Source organism: Eimeria necatrix, genomic scaffold (genome assembly GCF_000499385.1).
Source record: "Eimeria necatrix Houghton genomic scaffold, Enh_scaff765, whole genome shotgun sequence".
In the NCBI taxonomy this organism is placed as follows: Eukaryota; Apicomplexa; class Conoidasida; order Eucoccidiorida; family Eimeriidae; genus Eimeria; species Eimeria necatrix.
In genome coordinates, this window is record NW_013654588.1 from 3,137 (window position 1) to 18,453 (window position 15,317).

General features: G+C 52.5%; 2 protein-coding genes across 2 annotated transcripts; both read right to left on the reverse strand.

Moving 5' to 3' along the window:
• Window positions 1-463: 463 nt before the first annotated feature.
• Window positions 464-5,174, reverse strand: ENH_00074970 (serine/threonine protein phosphatase, putative; the record flags this gene model as incomplete). The annotated part of the gene is made up of 10 exons (XM_013582873.1): window positions 464-539; window positions 757-875; window positions 1,586-1,674; window positions 2,159-2,256; window positions 2,637-2,748; window positions 3,445-3,511; window positions 3,800-3,862; window positions 4,137-4,228; window positions 4,457-4,568; window positions 4,758-5,174. 10 exons carry the CDS (start codon window positions 5,172-5,174, stop codon window positions 464-466), a joined length of 1,245 nt encoding a protein of 414 aa, XP_013438327.1.
• A 2,106-nt stretch (window positions 5,175-7,280) lies between these two features.
• On the reverse strand, window positions 7,281-14,649 carry ENH_00074980 (hypothetical protein, conserved; the record flags this gene model as incomplete). The annotated part of the gene is made up of 17 exons (XM_013582874.1): window positions 7,281-7,369; window positions 7,608-7,716; window positions 7,902-7,985; window positions 8,181-8,282; window positions 8,517-8,991; window positions 9,204-9,302; window positions 9,503-9,645; window positions 9,847-9,954; window positions 10,433-10,508; window positions 10,769-10,821; window positions 11,073-11,298; window positions 11,497-11,609; window positions 11,821-11,924; window positions 12,063-12,482; window positions 13,525-13,654; window positions 13,864-14,358; window positions 14,572-14,649. 17 exons carry the CDS (start codon window positions 14,647-14,649, stop codon window positions 7,281-7,283), a joined length of 2,904 nt encoding a protein of 967 aa, XP_013438328.1.
• Window positions 14,650-15,317: the final 668 nt, after the last annotated feature.

A 15,317-nucleotide genomic window follows, 5' to 3' on the forward strand; every position in this document is an offset into this window, starting at 1 on the left:
AAATAAATATAATTGAAAGTAAAAATATAATTTAAACCTTTTTGACTCAAAGATTGTTTTGAAAAGCCCGCAAAATGGACCAAGGCTCGAGTGTACATACACCGCCTTTGCCGCATTTGCAAATAATTACACTTGCGAGCCTCGAGCCTGAAGTGCGTCATTTATTATTTTCCAAAGGCAATTGTGCCTTTAAATGGAATTTATTTCAAATGCATTTGAAGCTTTTCTTGAATAAGTCCATCAACTTTATTCAGATCTGCTAGCGGTTGCTTCGGCTGCAGCAAAAGCAGCCAGCAGCAGAAATAAGAAATTAAATTTCAATCATTTAATTGTTGGTTCGATGCCTAGCTAACAAGCCAGCTAGCTAGCTAGCTAGCTAGCTAGCTAGCTAGCTAGCCAGCTAGCTAGCTGGCTAGCTAGCTAGCTGGGGTCTAGCTAGCTAGCTGGCTAGCTAGCTAGCTAGTCAAAGAAAATAATCGGGGGTCCCCCGCAGCTGTTCAGCGCCTTCCAGTTGCTCGGGAGAAGGGTCGAACTGGATGCTGCGCACAAACCCTAAACCCTAAACCCTCAACCCTAAACCCTAAACCCTAAACCCTAGACCACAGAGACTACGTGCGGCCTCTTCAGCCCCTTTCCCGCGTCAAGCCTGAGCTCCCCCTTGTCCAGCGCGGCCTCGCGGGGCCCAGGAATTGGGGTTTAGGGTTTAGCCTAGGGTTTAGGGTTTAGCCTAGGGTTTAGGGTTTAGGGTTTACGGACAAGGAGTAGTTCATGCCTTCGTCGATCTGCAGAATGGCAGCTTTGTTGCCGCAGCGGTAGCAGTAGTTGGGCGCGGAGAAAAGAGTCAACACGTTGTGGCCTTGGCTCCACTGGTAGCCCTGCAGCAGCAGCAGCAGCAGCAGCAGCAGCAGCAGCAGCAGCAGAAGCAGCAAGGCAGCAGCAGAAGCAGCAAGGCAGCAGCAGAAGCAGCAAGGCAGCAGCAGAAAGTGAGCAGCAGAAGCAGCAAGTGAGCAGCGGAAGCAGCGAGGCAGCAGCAGCAACAGCAGCAGCAAGGCAGCAGCAGAAGCAGCAAGGCAGCAGCAGCAGCAGGAATGCAGCAGCAGCAAAGCAGCAGCAGCAGCAGAAAAGTCGAAAGAAATGTCGATCAGGAAGTCTTTACTGATGCTTTTTTAATATTTATTATTTATTTATCATTTATTAATTATTTTAATATCTTTTATTTTTAAATTAATATCCAAAACAGCAATTAATAACTAAAAGGAAAAGACTATTGAATTAAAAAAATATAAATAAATAATTTTAATTTATTTGTTTTTATTTATTCCCACAAATGATTCATTAGAAATAAAAAAAAGCAATCAAGTAATAAAAAAGATGCAACAAAATGTAAAGAAATAATAAAAAATAAAAAATAAATAAATAGTAAATAAATAAAAACAAACAAATAATAAAATAAATAAAATATAAAGACATTAAAACCTCCAAAGAATAAAATTACTCAAAGAAGAACAAACAAGTTAGTTACAAACAGAGACGCCAGAGGCGGCTAGGGTTTAGGGTTTAGGGTTTAGGGTTTAGGGTTTGGCACCTCCATCACGAGCTGGTGAGCCCTCGCTATACACTTGAGGCCATTTGCATGCAAAAACCTCTCCGAAATGTCCCGCCCAAACGTAAACCCTGAGCAGCAGCAGCAGCAGCAGCAGCAGCAGCAGCAGCAGCAGCAAACTTTATTCCGGCGGCCTGCTGCTCAGCTGCCACGAAAAGCCGCAGCAGCAGCAGCAAAAGCAGCAGCCGCAGCAGCGGCAGCCAACACTAACCGCGCAGCGCCAGCAGCAGCAGCAGCAGCAGCAAAAGCAGCAGCAGCAGCAGCAAGAGCAGCAGCTGCAAAAGCAGCAGCAGCAGCAGCAGCAAAAGCAGCAACAGCAGCGGCAAAAGCAGCAGTAGCAGCAGCAAAAGCAGCAGCAGCAGCAAAAGCAGCAACTGCAGCAGCAAAAGCAGCAGCAGCAAGCAGCAAAAGCAGCAGCAAAAGCAGAAGCAAAAGCAGCAGCAAAAGCAGCAGCAAAAGCAGCAGCAAAAGCAGCAGCAGCAGCAGCAAAAGCAGCAGCAGCAGCAGCAAAAGCAGCAGCAGCAGCAGCAGCAGCAGCAGCAGCAGCAAACCCACCGGCTCCTCGCGGCGATACTCCCCAGCCCTCGAGTTGGTCTTCCGGGTCCGACCACAGCAAGTCGCACATGGGGCCCTCGTGGGGCACTTCTTGCAGCCTGCGCAAACCCTAAACCCTAAACCCTAAACCCTAAACCCTAAACCCTAAACCCTAAATGATGAACACTAGACCCTGAGCTCTGGCAGTTGAGGGGAGGCACGAGGGTTTGGGCTGCAGGGTTTAGGGTTTCAGCGGTCGCTGCGGGGCAGCTACAGCCAAACAGAGCGCTAAACCCTAAACCCTAAACCCTAAACCCTAAACCCTAAACCCTAAACCCTAGCCTCGCTGCTCGCGACCGAACCCTTGACGCCCCAACCATACACCCACCCCCAAAACCCCAAACCGCAAACCCCAGCCTTCAACCCCAAACCCTAAACCCTAAACCCTTATCCCTGAACCCTAGACCCTAAACCCTAAACCCTAAACCCTAAACCCTACCGCTGCAGAGCCCGCACAGAGTCAAGAGAGTCCAGCTGAGGAGACAGCCCAGCGTGGGGACAAAAAATTTGTCCCTCTATTAAAGCGCTTAGAGGCAAGTAGTCGAAAACCCCTGCGAACCAAAACCCTAAACCCTAAACCCTAAACCCTAAACCCTAAACCCTAAACCCTGAAGCCTGGCGACTGCAGCGAGGCTTTTGGAATTGCGAAGTCGGATACTCTCAAAGGCAGGAGGCTATATAGGGTTTAGGCTAAACCCTAAACCCTAAACCCTAAAATAAAATTAATAAAAGAAATAAAAGAAGTAAAAAAGATATAAAAGAAGAATTAAAAAAGAATTAAAAAAAATTAAAAAAAAAAGAAATAAAAGAAAAAAGAAAAAAAGAAAGAGGAGAATTAATGAATCCAAAAAGAATAAAAATGCCAAAAAGAACATGAAAGCAGGACGCTAAAAAAGAAATAAAAAAGAAATAAAAAAGAATTGAAAAAGAAATAAAAAGAAATAAAAAAGAGATAAAAAAGAAATAAAAAGAGAATTGAAAAAGAAATAAAAAATAAAAAAGAATTAAAAAGTAAATAAAAAAAAGTAAAAATAAAACAAAACAAAACAAAACAAAACAAAACAAAATAAAACAGAATAAAACAAAATAAACTAAAACAAAATAAAGTAAAATAAAATAAATAAAATAAAATAAAATAAATAAATTAAATAATAAAATAAAACAAAATAACTAAAATAAAACAAAATAAAATAAAATAAATAAAATAAATAAAATAAATAAATTAAAATTAAAAAAATAAAACAAACCCGTGATGAGGTTCCAAACGTTGGCGTTGCCGTATTTGCGAATGCACTCATCGAAGAAGCCGTAGACCTGAAATAAATAAAAATAAAAAAATGAAATAAATAAATAAATAAATAAATAAATAAATTTATTTAATTAAATTAAATTAAATTAAATTAAATTTAATTTAATTTAATTAATTAAATGTAAATAGTTGGCTTGTTTGTTTGCGCAGATGCCGGAAAGAAAAGTCGAGAGAAAAAGAGAAAAAATCAACCCTAAACCCTAAGCCCTAAACCCTAAAAAGCCCTAAACCCTAAACCCTAAACCCTAAACCCTACACCATAAACCCTAAACCCTAAACCCTCGAAAACAAACCTGAGTTATTTGGCGGCTCTCGTGGTTGCCTCTTATGATGGTTATGCGGTGGCGATAACGGACCTGCACGCATATTTAAACCCTAAACCCTAAACCCTAAACCCTAAACCCTAAACCCTAAACCGTGCAAGACTCACACTGTGAACCCACGCCCTCTATGCCCAACCCCTAAACCCTAAACCCTAAACCCTAAACTCTAAACCCTAACGCCGCAGCAGGGCAGCGTCGTTCACGCTGCTACAGCCTGAACCGCAAACGCTTAACGCTAAACCCTAAACCCTGAACCCTAAACCCTAAACCCTAAACCCTAAACCCTAAACCCTAAACCCTGATTTACCTTGAGCAAAAACACGAGGGTTACACATTCTAAAGAGTTAAATCCTCTGTCAACGTAATCGCCGAGAAAAAGAAAGTTGACCGACGGGCAGGCTGCGCAACAAACCCCAAACCCCAAACCCTAAACCCTAAACCCTAAACCCTAAACCCTAAACCCTAGCCGCTACCGCCGACGGTAGACCCCAAACCCTAAACCCCAGCTAGCAGCGCCCGCTGCGGCCGCGGCCACTCCACCCCCACCGCCAAGCCCTAGCCCCTGCCCCCACCCTAAACCCTAAACCCTAAACCCTAAACCCTAAACCCTAAACCCTAAACCCTCACTGCCTGCGCATTTAAACATCTGCATCAAATCGTGGAACTGCCCGTGGATGTCCCCCACAACAGTCACGGGGGTGCTGACGGGCTGCACGTTCCCCTCCTCCATCAAGATCTCCTGCACGCAAACCCTAAACCCTAAACCCTAAACCCTAAACCCTAAACCCTAAACCCTAAACCCCAGACCCTAGACCCCAGCCGCTGCGGCGAGCCCTTCGGCGCGCTCTTGGGACGCCCCGCCCGCACCCCGCCCGCGCGCCCACACCCTAAACCCTAAACCCTAAACCCTAAACCCTAAACCCTAAACCCTAAACCCTGCCTTGAGTTTCTCGCAAAGGGCCTTCACTCTCTTTTCCCCCAAGGGTTTGCACTGCAGCACCAAACTCAAGTCCCCCTCGACAGCCCGCAGCTCCAAAGGAGACAAATAATGCGGGGGCAGCTGCGGGGGCAGCGGCAGGTGCGGCAGCAGCAGCAAACCCTCGTCTGCTGCTGCTGCTGCTGCTGCTGCTGCTGCTGCGGGGGAGGCCGGGGCCCCTGCTGCTGCTGCTGCTGCTGCTGCTGCTGCTGCTGAGGGCGGGGGAGAGCCGGCAGCACCGCGCGGGGACGCTGCAGGGCTCGGCGGGGAGCGAGACGCGGGAGAAGCAGCAGCAGCAGCAGCAGCAGCAGCAGCAGCAGCAGCAGGTGAGGACGACGGGTCGTCTGCTGCTGCTGCTGCTGCTGCCATTTTGGAGGGGGAATGAGACACACGAAAAATTGCTGCTGCTGCTGCTGCTGCTGCTAAGCTGTGGCAAAGCGCGGCCGCGGCAGCAACAACCTGCTGCTGCTGCTACCGCTGCTGCTGCTGCTGCTGCTCCAGCTCTTGCTGCTGCTGCTGCTGCTGCTGCTGCTGCTGCTAATGGGCGCTATCGGGGCCCCTCAAGGGGCCCTGAGACGTGGCATGTAAGGCCCCATGTCACGCTGCTGCAGCAGCTTTCTGCTGCTGCTGCTGCTGCCGCTGCTGCTGCTGCTGCTGCTGCTGCTGCAGTCCTTGCTGCTGCTGCTGCTGCGCGAAACGCTCCCACGGATCGTGCGTCGAAGCACCGCTAGCTTGGCTGCTGCTGCTGCTGCTGCTGCTGCTGCTGCTGCTGCTGTTCACTGATTTGATGTGTCTCGAGAGTTGACGGAACAGGCAGCGACGGTAAGCTGTGAGGGGGCCAGGGTTTAGGGTTTAGGGTTTAGGGTTTAGGGTTAGGGTTTCGGGCCGAGAACAAGGATGGTGTAAGCTGTAGGGTGCAGTGGCTAGCAATTCTAGGGTTTGGGTTTCGGGGTTTAGGGTTTAGGGTTTAGGGTTTTGGATGTAGGGAGTGTGGCAGCTTCCGGTCTCCACCCCCCAGGTCGTACAGCCCTCCGCAGCAGAAGGGTTTAGGGTTTAGGGTTTAGGGTTTAGGGTTTGAGAAAAGCAACGCGTCTTTTAGAAGACCAGTAAATCGCAGGACTTGAAGTCTAAGGGTTTAGGGTTTAGGGTTTAGGGTTTAGGGTTTAGGGCTTAGGGCTTCCGGGCGCAGCGATTCTCTGCATGCGTAGCCGAGCAGCAACCCGCTTTTGCTGCTGCTACCGACGCTTTTTCGAGGGTTTAGGGTTTAGGGTTTAGGGTTTTTTGTTGAGGGTTTAGGGTTTAGGGTTTGGGAGAAATAGAGAAAAGTTAGAGCTCCATCTGCAGACTCAACCGAAGACTGCAGACCCAGCCCGTGTGCGCCTCAGTCTAGAGCCCTAAACCCTAAACCCTAATTCCCAAACCCTCCGCTCAAACCCTAAACCCTAATTCCCAGACTCAAACCCTAAACCCTAGAGTGTCTGTACACCCCAGCGCTCGCCTGAGCTCTGCAGGAAGCAGCCGAGACATCCCAGCTGCTCTTTTGCTGCTGCAGCAGCAGCAGCTAGCTGCAGCAGCAGCAAGCTGCTGCTAGCAGCAGCTAGCTGCAGCTAGCTAGCTGCTGCTGCAGATGGAGAGACGCAGCAAAATGCACGGCTAGCTGCTGCTTGCTGCAGCTAGCCGCGGCTAATTAAGGGGGGTTTAGGGTTTAGGCCATCTACGCCGCATAAACCCTAAACCCTAAACCCTAAACCCCAGCACCGCGTGCGGATAATGGCGGCTACACGGCCTAAACCCTAAACCCTAAACCCTAAACCCTAGACTTCAAACTTGGGGTCTTCCGCTGCTGCTTGTTTCTCTGCTTGTGCTGTCCACAGCTAGCTGCAGCTAGCCACAGCTAGCCGCAGCAAGACGCAGCAGAGTGTTCTCTGGCCTTGGCTAGCTAGCTAGCTAACCAGCCAGCTAGCCAGCTAGCTGAGCCCTAGCTAGCTAGCTAGCTAGCTAGCTAGCTATGCAGCTGCATCTAGCATCAGCTACCTATGGCTAGCCACGGCCAGCTCAACAGCCCAGCCTTAATAGCCTGTGCTAGCTAGCTAGCTGGCTAGCTAGCTAGCTAGCTAGCTGGCTGGCTAGCTAGCTAGCTAGCTAGCTAGCAATCCATAGCTGCAGCTAGCCACAGCTAGCCACAGCTAGCTAGAGCTGCGCAAGCAGCTGCAGCTAGCCACAGCTAGCTGGGGCCAGTAACAGCTAGCCAGAGCTGAGAGTCCAAAGCGGAGGCCACCTGACTGCCTTCTAGGGTTTAGGGTTTAGGGTTTAGGGTTTGCGGCCAAAAGTTTCGAGGCTAGGGTTTAGACTTCTGCGTCTCCCGTGCAGTCTTTGCACGGCAAGGGCTTGGCAGGCCTTCAGCTCGAGGGTTTAGGGTTTAGGGTTTAGAGTCTAGGGTTTAGGGTTTAGAGTCTAGGGTTTAGGGTTTAGGGTTTAGAGGGAGTCGAGTGCTTCCTTAATGGACTTTTGGTTGAGGAGGAAGTTGAGGGAATACTCTGCTTTCTCCTTGGTGCTAAGAGCATCTGCGCAGACACAAACCCTAAACCCTAAACCCTAAACCCTAAACCCTCGGCTGTGGCCCCCACGCCAGTACCCCGCTGCTGCTGCAAAAGCAGGCAGTGGTTTAGGGTTTAGGGTTTAGGGTTTAGGAGGAAGGCGACAAGAAGTCCAGGGCGACAGCCTCTTACGCGAGGGACGAGGATTTTGGCCAAACCCTAAACCCTAAACCCCAAACCCTAAACCCTAAACCCTAAACCCTACCGTATTTCTGGTTGCAAAAGGACTGCAGCAGATTCTTCGTAAAGACCCCAGAGGCCTCCAGTCGCTGAGGGTTAAAGCGAGCGCGAATTAAGTTGGCGTCTAGTAAACCCTAAAGGCCCACAAACCCTAAACCCTAAACCCTAAACCCTAAACCCTAAACCCTAGATCCTAAACCCTCGCGCCGTTTGTGGCTGCCGCCCTCTCTTCGGGAAACTTTGTTCGCTTCTGCCTGGCTTTATCGCAGGTGTGTTCCCCCAAACCCTAAACCCTAAACCCTAAACCCTAAACCCTCACCAGAACAATGGTGTTGTTTATTTTCGCCAAGTCCCCGCACAAGAGATATGGCCTTCTTAGAAATTCGCGAATGGTCTCGCACACCTAAAAACACAAACCCTAAACCCTAAACCCTAAACCCTAAACCCTAAACCCTAGGCGCTCATCACTTGGTCTTGAAGCACCCTTAATCCCATAATTCTCATTCTCTTACCCTCAGTCCGAATTCTCTGCCAAGCACGACTTCCCTGCATCCCTAAACCCTAAACCCTAAACCCTAAACCCTAAACCCTAGCTCACAACAACGAGAAAATGGACTTCGTTTTTGCTGACTTCCCGCAGTTTCCTTAAAAGCGGAAAATTCAGAAACTGAATGACCATTAGCTCAAACCGACGAAACTCCTGACACACGCAAACCCTAAACCCTAAACCCTAAACCCTAAACCCCTCCCAGCAAGAATTGCTGCTGGCTCACGGAGAGCTCAGTCTTAAAAACAGCGCGTAGGAATAAACCTGAGCCTAGTGTCCTTGGCTCTGCTCCTCAAACCCTAAACCCTAAACCCCAAACCGCAAACCCTAAACCCTAAACCCCAAACCGCAAACCCTAAACCCTAAACCCTAAACCCCAGATCTTACCTCAACTAGAAGTGTTTCCGACATAACCCTCAGCCTCTGCTGCTGCATGCGATGCACTTCCAAAAACTTATTAACTACATCTGCGGGGGGCCCCCCTTGGTCGTGGGGGCCCCCCGGGGGGCCCCCCAGGGGGCCCCCCAGGGGGGCCCCCCGGGGGGCCCCCGGGGGGCCCCCCAGGGGGGCCCCCAGAGTACCCTGGGGGCCCCCAGCTAAGGGGTTTGCCCTAAATGGAGTGGCAGCAGCACGCAGCAGCTCTCCTTGGAAAAAAGCATTTCTTTTTAGAATTGAAAAGTCTAGGGGGGCCCCCTGAGGGGCCCCCGAAAAGGGTTTAGGGTTTGTAGAAAAGGGTTTATTATCCCCCGAAAAGGGTTTGTCGTCGTCAAAGTCTCGAGCTGCTGCTGCGGGGGCCTCCGAGGGTTTAGGGTTTGGGCGGGAGAGCTGCTGCAGCAGCTCTGCAGTCGCCTTCTGGAGGTCGCTGCACCACAAACCCTAAACCCTAAACCCTAAACCCTAAACCCTAAACCCTAGTCCCGCGTTGGCAGGTAGCGGTTTGGTGCAGCAGGCGCAGGGGCTTGCAGGAGTGACTAAACCCTAGGCTTCGAGCCCTAAACCCTTAGGCTTGACCCCCAAAACCCCAGTCGCAAACCCTAAACCCTAAACCCTAAACCCTAAACCCTAAACCCTCACTCGAAGATCAGCCGCAGCAGCCTCGGGTGGCCCCCAACCGCTAAGTAGGAAGCCTCAGCGACAGTCGAGTCAGCGCAGAGCAGCGGCTCAAACAAAACCCTAAAACACCACAAACCCTAAACCCTAAACCCTAGCCCCTGAGCCCTTGGCCCCAAACCCTAAACCCTAAACCCTGAAGGTCAAGCCCAAAACCCCAAAAAGCGCGACAGGAACATGCAGGAATGGCCCCAATAGTGACTCCAAACCCTAAACCCTAAACCTAGACCCTAAACCCTAAACCCTAAACCCTAAACCCTAACCTGGCATCTGCCTTGCTGAGCTCATCGAGTTCGAGCACCTGAACCCTGCTAGGGTTTGCGCCTTGAGGTGTATGTACACCCCAAACCCTAACAGCAGTTACGCTGTCTGCAACAGCCAAGACTGTGCCCACTCGGCGTCTTTCCTGAGTCCCAAAACAAAGGGTTTAGGGTTTAGGGTTTAGGGTTTAGGGTTTAGGGTTTGGCAGGGAAGCGCCCTGTGCGGGCCCAGCAGCGCTTCCTAGGACCGGCGCGCTCTCAACTTAGCACCCAAACGCCGCCCCAAACCCCAAACCCCAAACCCTAAACCCTAAACCCTAAACCCTAAACCCTAAACCCTAGCTCACTGCTGTTGCAGCCTCAATAAGAGCTTCAAAAAAACCCGAACCTCCAAGCCGCAGCGGCTCTCCCTCAAGCAGCGCTTCGGGGCACCGCAGCAGCAGCGTCCCCGGGCGCTGCGCCGCAAACCCTAAACCCTAAACCCTAAACCCTAAACCCTAAACCCTAGACCCTAAACACCAAAGCTTAAACCCTAGGTCCTAGACCCTAGGCCTTAGAGGCCAGCGAATGCTTGTTACGCCTCAGGCAACATGCATGCAAGCACATGCGGTTTAGGGTTTAGGGTTTGGGGTTTAGGGTTTAGGGTTTAGGGTTTAGAGGCTTGCCCCTGTGGACTGCTCCGCAAACTCCAAGGTGGCGTAAAGACACTCCAGCCACTGCAGAACAAACCCTAAACCCTAAACCCTAAACCCTAGCCAGAAAACCCTAAACCCTAAACCCTAAATAAAGGTTTGTATTCAAACAACGCGCTAAAGTTCAGCGATCAGTTGTGCCGTGGTTTGAGGCAAAGTCTGCGATGATCATGGATTTAGGGTTTAGGGTTTAGGGCTTAGGGTTTAGGGTTTAGGGTTTAGGGTTTAGGGTTTGCGTCACCTCCTTTGCAGCTGCTGCTGTCAGCTCCCCTCCAGTTCTTACCAAAGCAGCCTCACTCAGCAGCTGCAGCGCAGCCCTGTGTACGCACCTAAACCCTAAACCCTAAACCCTAAACCCTAAACCCTAAACCCTAAACCCCAAAACCTAAAGCCCTAAACCCTAAGCCCAAGCCCTATGCTCGATAAGCAGCAAGTCCAGCGGGTTACAAAAGGCTTAACCCGCAGCACAAACCCTAGACCCTAAACCCTAAACCCCAAACCCTAAACCCCAAACCCTAAACCCCAAACCCTAAACCCTAAACCCTACGCAATGGCAGTGGCGGGTTTAGAAGCCGACATGTTGTCGGGACCGGCGATAGCCTCAACCACCTCTCCCCACACAGCCTCGCCCTGCAGCAGCAGCAGCAGCAGCAGCAACAGCAGCAGCAGCAGTAGCAGCAGCAGCAGTAGCAGCAGCAGCAGCAGTAGCAGCAGCAGCAATAACTAGACAAAGATGGCAAGCTGGGAGCAGCAACGGCGTAACACCGGCAGCTGCAGCAGCAGCACCAGCTGCAGTAATAGCAGCAGCAGCAGCAGCAGCAGCAGCAACAGCAGCAGCAGCAGCAGCAGCAACAGCAGCAGCAGCAGCAGCAGCAGCTCACCCTCTCAACTTGGACCTGCAACTTAGAAACCCTTTCTCTCCCTCTAGGGTTTAGCGCCACCCATTCTAAGGGGCCCCCAGGGGCCCCCGCTGCTGTTTGCTGCTGCTGCTGCTGCTGCTTCCTTGCTGCAGCAGCAGCAGAAGCAGCAGCAGCAGCACGGAGAGCAGCGCTGGCGCTCGCAGCAAAAGACGAGCAGCAGCAGGCAACGTGCTGCAGCAGCCCCGACCTGAGCAGCAGCAGCAGCCGCAGCAGCAGCAGCAGCAGCAGCAGCAGCCGCAGCAGCAGCAGCAGCAGCAGCATGCACTTATCAAGGCTTGGGCCTTGGGCCTTTGGCGAGGCCTAGGCATAGGCGCGTAGGCCGCTCGAAAGAGCTAGGGTTTAGGGTTTAGGGTTTACGGTTTAGGGTTTAGGGTTTAGGGTTTACGGGTTCACGCCACTGCATGCAGCCCCGAGCTGCCGCGTTGCTGCTGCTGCTGCAACAGCAAAAAAGCTTCTGAAGGATCTGTTAGCCATCAGGCCCACGTCGAACGCCAGCAGCTGCACTCAAACCCTAAACCCTAAACCCTAAACCCTAAACCCTAAACCCTAAACCCTAAACCCTAAACCCTAGGCAGCCGCTGACGCAGTCGAAAGGGCGCAGGGTTTACAGCAGCGAAACCGCCACTGCCAGTGGGGGCTTTCTAGAGAGCCACCTAAACCCGAAGCAGTCAAACCCTAAACCCTAAACCCTAAACCCTAAACCCTAAACCCTCACAATGGGCCGCCGGCTTTGCTGCTGCGACAAACGTGCTGCAGTGTCCCTCAGCAGCGCAGCTTTGCCGCTGCCCTCGGGGCCCGTGAGCAGCAGCAGCCCTAAACGCAAACCCTAAACCCTAAACCCTAAACCCTAAACCCTAGCCCTCAGCAGCTCTTCAGAGAGCCTCGACTGCTGCCTCCCGCTAGGATCAACCTCTAGGGTTTAGGGTTTAGGGTTTAGGGTTTGGGGTTTACGGGAGTCGCCTCTTTGGCCACTTAAAAATAACTCCAGGATTCTTGAGGGTTCTTCCCGCCGCACAAAACCCCACAGAGAAGCCCGGGGGTCCCCCCTTGCTGCTGCTGTTGCTGCTGCTGCTGCTGTTGCTGCTGCTGCTGCTGCTGCTGCTGCTGCTGCTGCTGCTGGTGCTGCAGTAACCCCCGCAGCAGATGCGCTGTGGGCCGCGACGGCAGCGCTGAACTGCTTCTGCTGCTGCAGCTGTTGCAGCTGGTGCTGCTGCTGCTGCTGCTGCTGCTGCCGCTGCTGCTGCTGCTGCAGCCGTTGCTGCTGCTGCAGCAAAGCGACTGCAGCAACAGATCGCCACTGCTGGGGCCCCCGGGGGGCCCCAACTGTCTGCTGCTGCAGCAGCAGAGCGCGAAAGGAGCGCAGTCCCATCTCTAAACCCTAAACCCTAAACCCTAAATCGTGCCCATCCCCAGAGAAATGAGGCCCAGGTGGCAGCCCTGAGTCGCAAACCCTAAACCCTAAACCCTAAACCCTAAACCCTTAGTCAGTGCTCCAAAAATTCAGAAACCCGAAAAGACAATATAATAAAATATATATTAGGGGCCCCCGGTGTGCTCTCTGGGGGCCCCCGGGGGCCCCCTGGGGGCCCCCAGGGGGCCCCTGGGGCCCCCGGGGGCCCCCCAAAGATCAAGAGTTTATTTCGACTTGAGAAAACCCTAAACCCTAATAAATTCTAGATTTAAAACCCTAAAATTTCACAAAAGAGAGGACGCCTGGCGGTTGCTTCCGAGGAGTTAGGGTTTAGGGTTTGTCGCTGATTTAGGGTTTAGGGTTTGGGAGTTCTGCAGGCTCCCTGGAGGCATGCAGGGCCAAACACCGCATTCGTGCTCCCCAAGCGCTAAACCCTAAACCCTAAACCCTAAACCCTTGCAGCTCAGTGCTCCTGCTGCACGGCACCCCCGTGCAGCAGCTGCTGCTGCTGCTTATACACGTTGGAACTGCAGCAGCAGCAGCAGCAGCAAAAGCTGCTGCTGCTGCTCTTTATGTAGGCCACTAGAGCAGCTGCAGCAGCTGCAGCAGCACAAAGTTGGCCACCGCTGCACCCTAAACCCTAAACCCTAAACCCTAAACCCTAAACCCTAAACCCTAAACCCTACGCGGAAAATTACAAAGGCAAGACCTCTAAACTGCTGCTGCTGTGGGGCCCCAGCAGCAGCAAAAGTTTGTGACAAAGGTCTCGGGGGCCCCAGGGCCCCTTAGGACAAAATCTAATAGCAGCAGCAGCAGCAGCAGCAAGTGCTGCTGCTGCTGCTGCAGCAAAATTTGCTGCTGCTGCTCCTGCTGCAACCGTTGCTGCAGCAAGTGCTGCTGCAGCCACTGCGGGTAACCTGTGGCCATCAGCGCTGCCACGCCCACCGCCAAACCCTAAACCCTAAACCCTAAACCCTAAACCCTAAACCCTAAACCCTAAACCCTGTTTTGCGGAGTGCAGCAGACGCAGAGCCTCAGCAGCAAAATGCTTCGGGGTTAGTTTTGCTGCTTCGAGTTGCTGCTCTCTTGTTGCTGCTTCGATGAAGGCGTCCGGCAGCGTCAGCGACCGCACCTGCAGCCAAACCCTAAACCCTAAACCCTAAACCCTAAACCCTAAACCCTCGGCGGCAAACCCTAGACCCCAAACCCTCGCCCTAAACCCTCAGCTGCAGCTTGTCTAGGGTTTGCGCCGGCCGAGTGCCCCTGCGCGGCTGCAGCGCGCAGGCCCTAAACCCCAAACCCTAAACCCTAAACCCTAAACCCTAAACCCTAAACCCTCACCAAGGGTTTGCGGCCGTCGAGGGCCCCTGCCTGCAGCAGCGCAGCAATTGCTTTGCTGCCAAACCCTCCTTGGGCCCCTTCTTCTATAAAGATTAAACCCTCATGAGCAGCAGCAACAAGCAGCAGCAGCTGCAGGTCCAGCGGCCGCAGAAAACGCGCGTCCGCCACAGTAACCCCTATCAGCGGCCTCTCTGCTGCTGCTGCTGCTGCTGCTGCTGCTGCTGCTGCTGCTGCAGGTGCTGCTGCTGCTGCTGCAGGTGCTGCTGGTGGGGGCAGTGGGGCAGGGGCTGCTGCTGCTGCGGCTGCTGGGAATGGGGGGAGGGGAGGGACGGAAGCCCGTGCTGCTGCTGCTGCTGCTGCTGCTGCTTGTGCTGCTGCTGCTGCTGCTGCTGCTGCTGCTGCTTCTCCTGGCTCGGGTATGGTGGTTATTTGCTGCAGCATTTCTGCTGCCTTCACTGCGTCGAGCAAAAGGGCCCCGAGAGACACAAAGGCCACCTGCGCACCCACCTCAAACCCTAAACCCTAAACCCTAAACCCTAAACCCTAAACCCTAAACCCTAACCCCTATGGATGCACTCCAAAGACAATGAACTGAGCGCGTGCAGCTCGGGCTGCACGAAAAGAGCGCCCAGTGGGCTCGGTGTAGCTTTAGGGTTTAGGACCTAGGGTTTAGGGTTTAGGGTTTAGGGTTTAGGGTTTAGGGTTTACCTTGAACTTTGCCTTGGGGTTCGCGTGGAGGATAATGCGGCCTTTTCCAATTGGTAAGGGATCTGCTTCTTGCGGCATCTCCTTTATGTTGTGTCAAACCCTAAACCCTAAACCCTAAACCCTAAACCCTAAACCCCAAACCCTAAACCCTAAACCCTTGAATTGGCAGCTGCAGCGCTTCTTTTCTCTTGTTAAACACACCAGCCACGGCTGCCGCATTCAGCTCAGGGCCGAGTATTCAAAGCTAGGGTTTAGGGCACGGGTTTAGGGCCAGAGATTAGGGTTTAGGGTTTAGGGTTTAGGGTTTAGGGTTTACCCCAGCTTGCTGTTGAGGGCTTCCAGGCCAAAGCAGGAGCGGCGCGGGAACCGGATAGCAGAAGGGCCCGAGTCTAACAAATACGCTGTCTGCAAACCCTCACCGCAAACCCTAAACCCTAAACCCTAAACCCTAAACCCTAAACCCCAAACCCTAAACCCTTCGCTTCAGGCCTCGCAAGCCCTCGGGAGTTGGACAGCTGCTGGTAGCAGCGCGCGCCGCCCCCGCCCCGCCCGCACGCCCGCCCCCAAACCCTAAACCCCAAACCCTAAACCCTAAACCCTAAACCCTAAACCCTAAACCCTACCTTGAGCATGCGCAGCAGCTCGAGTTCGTCGCTGGGGGCCATTACTGTGAAGTTCGGCAAATGGCCCAAAAGAGATAAATCAAAAGCCCCCTGGTGAGTGCTGCCGTCTGCGCCCACGAGGCC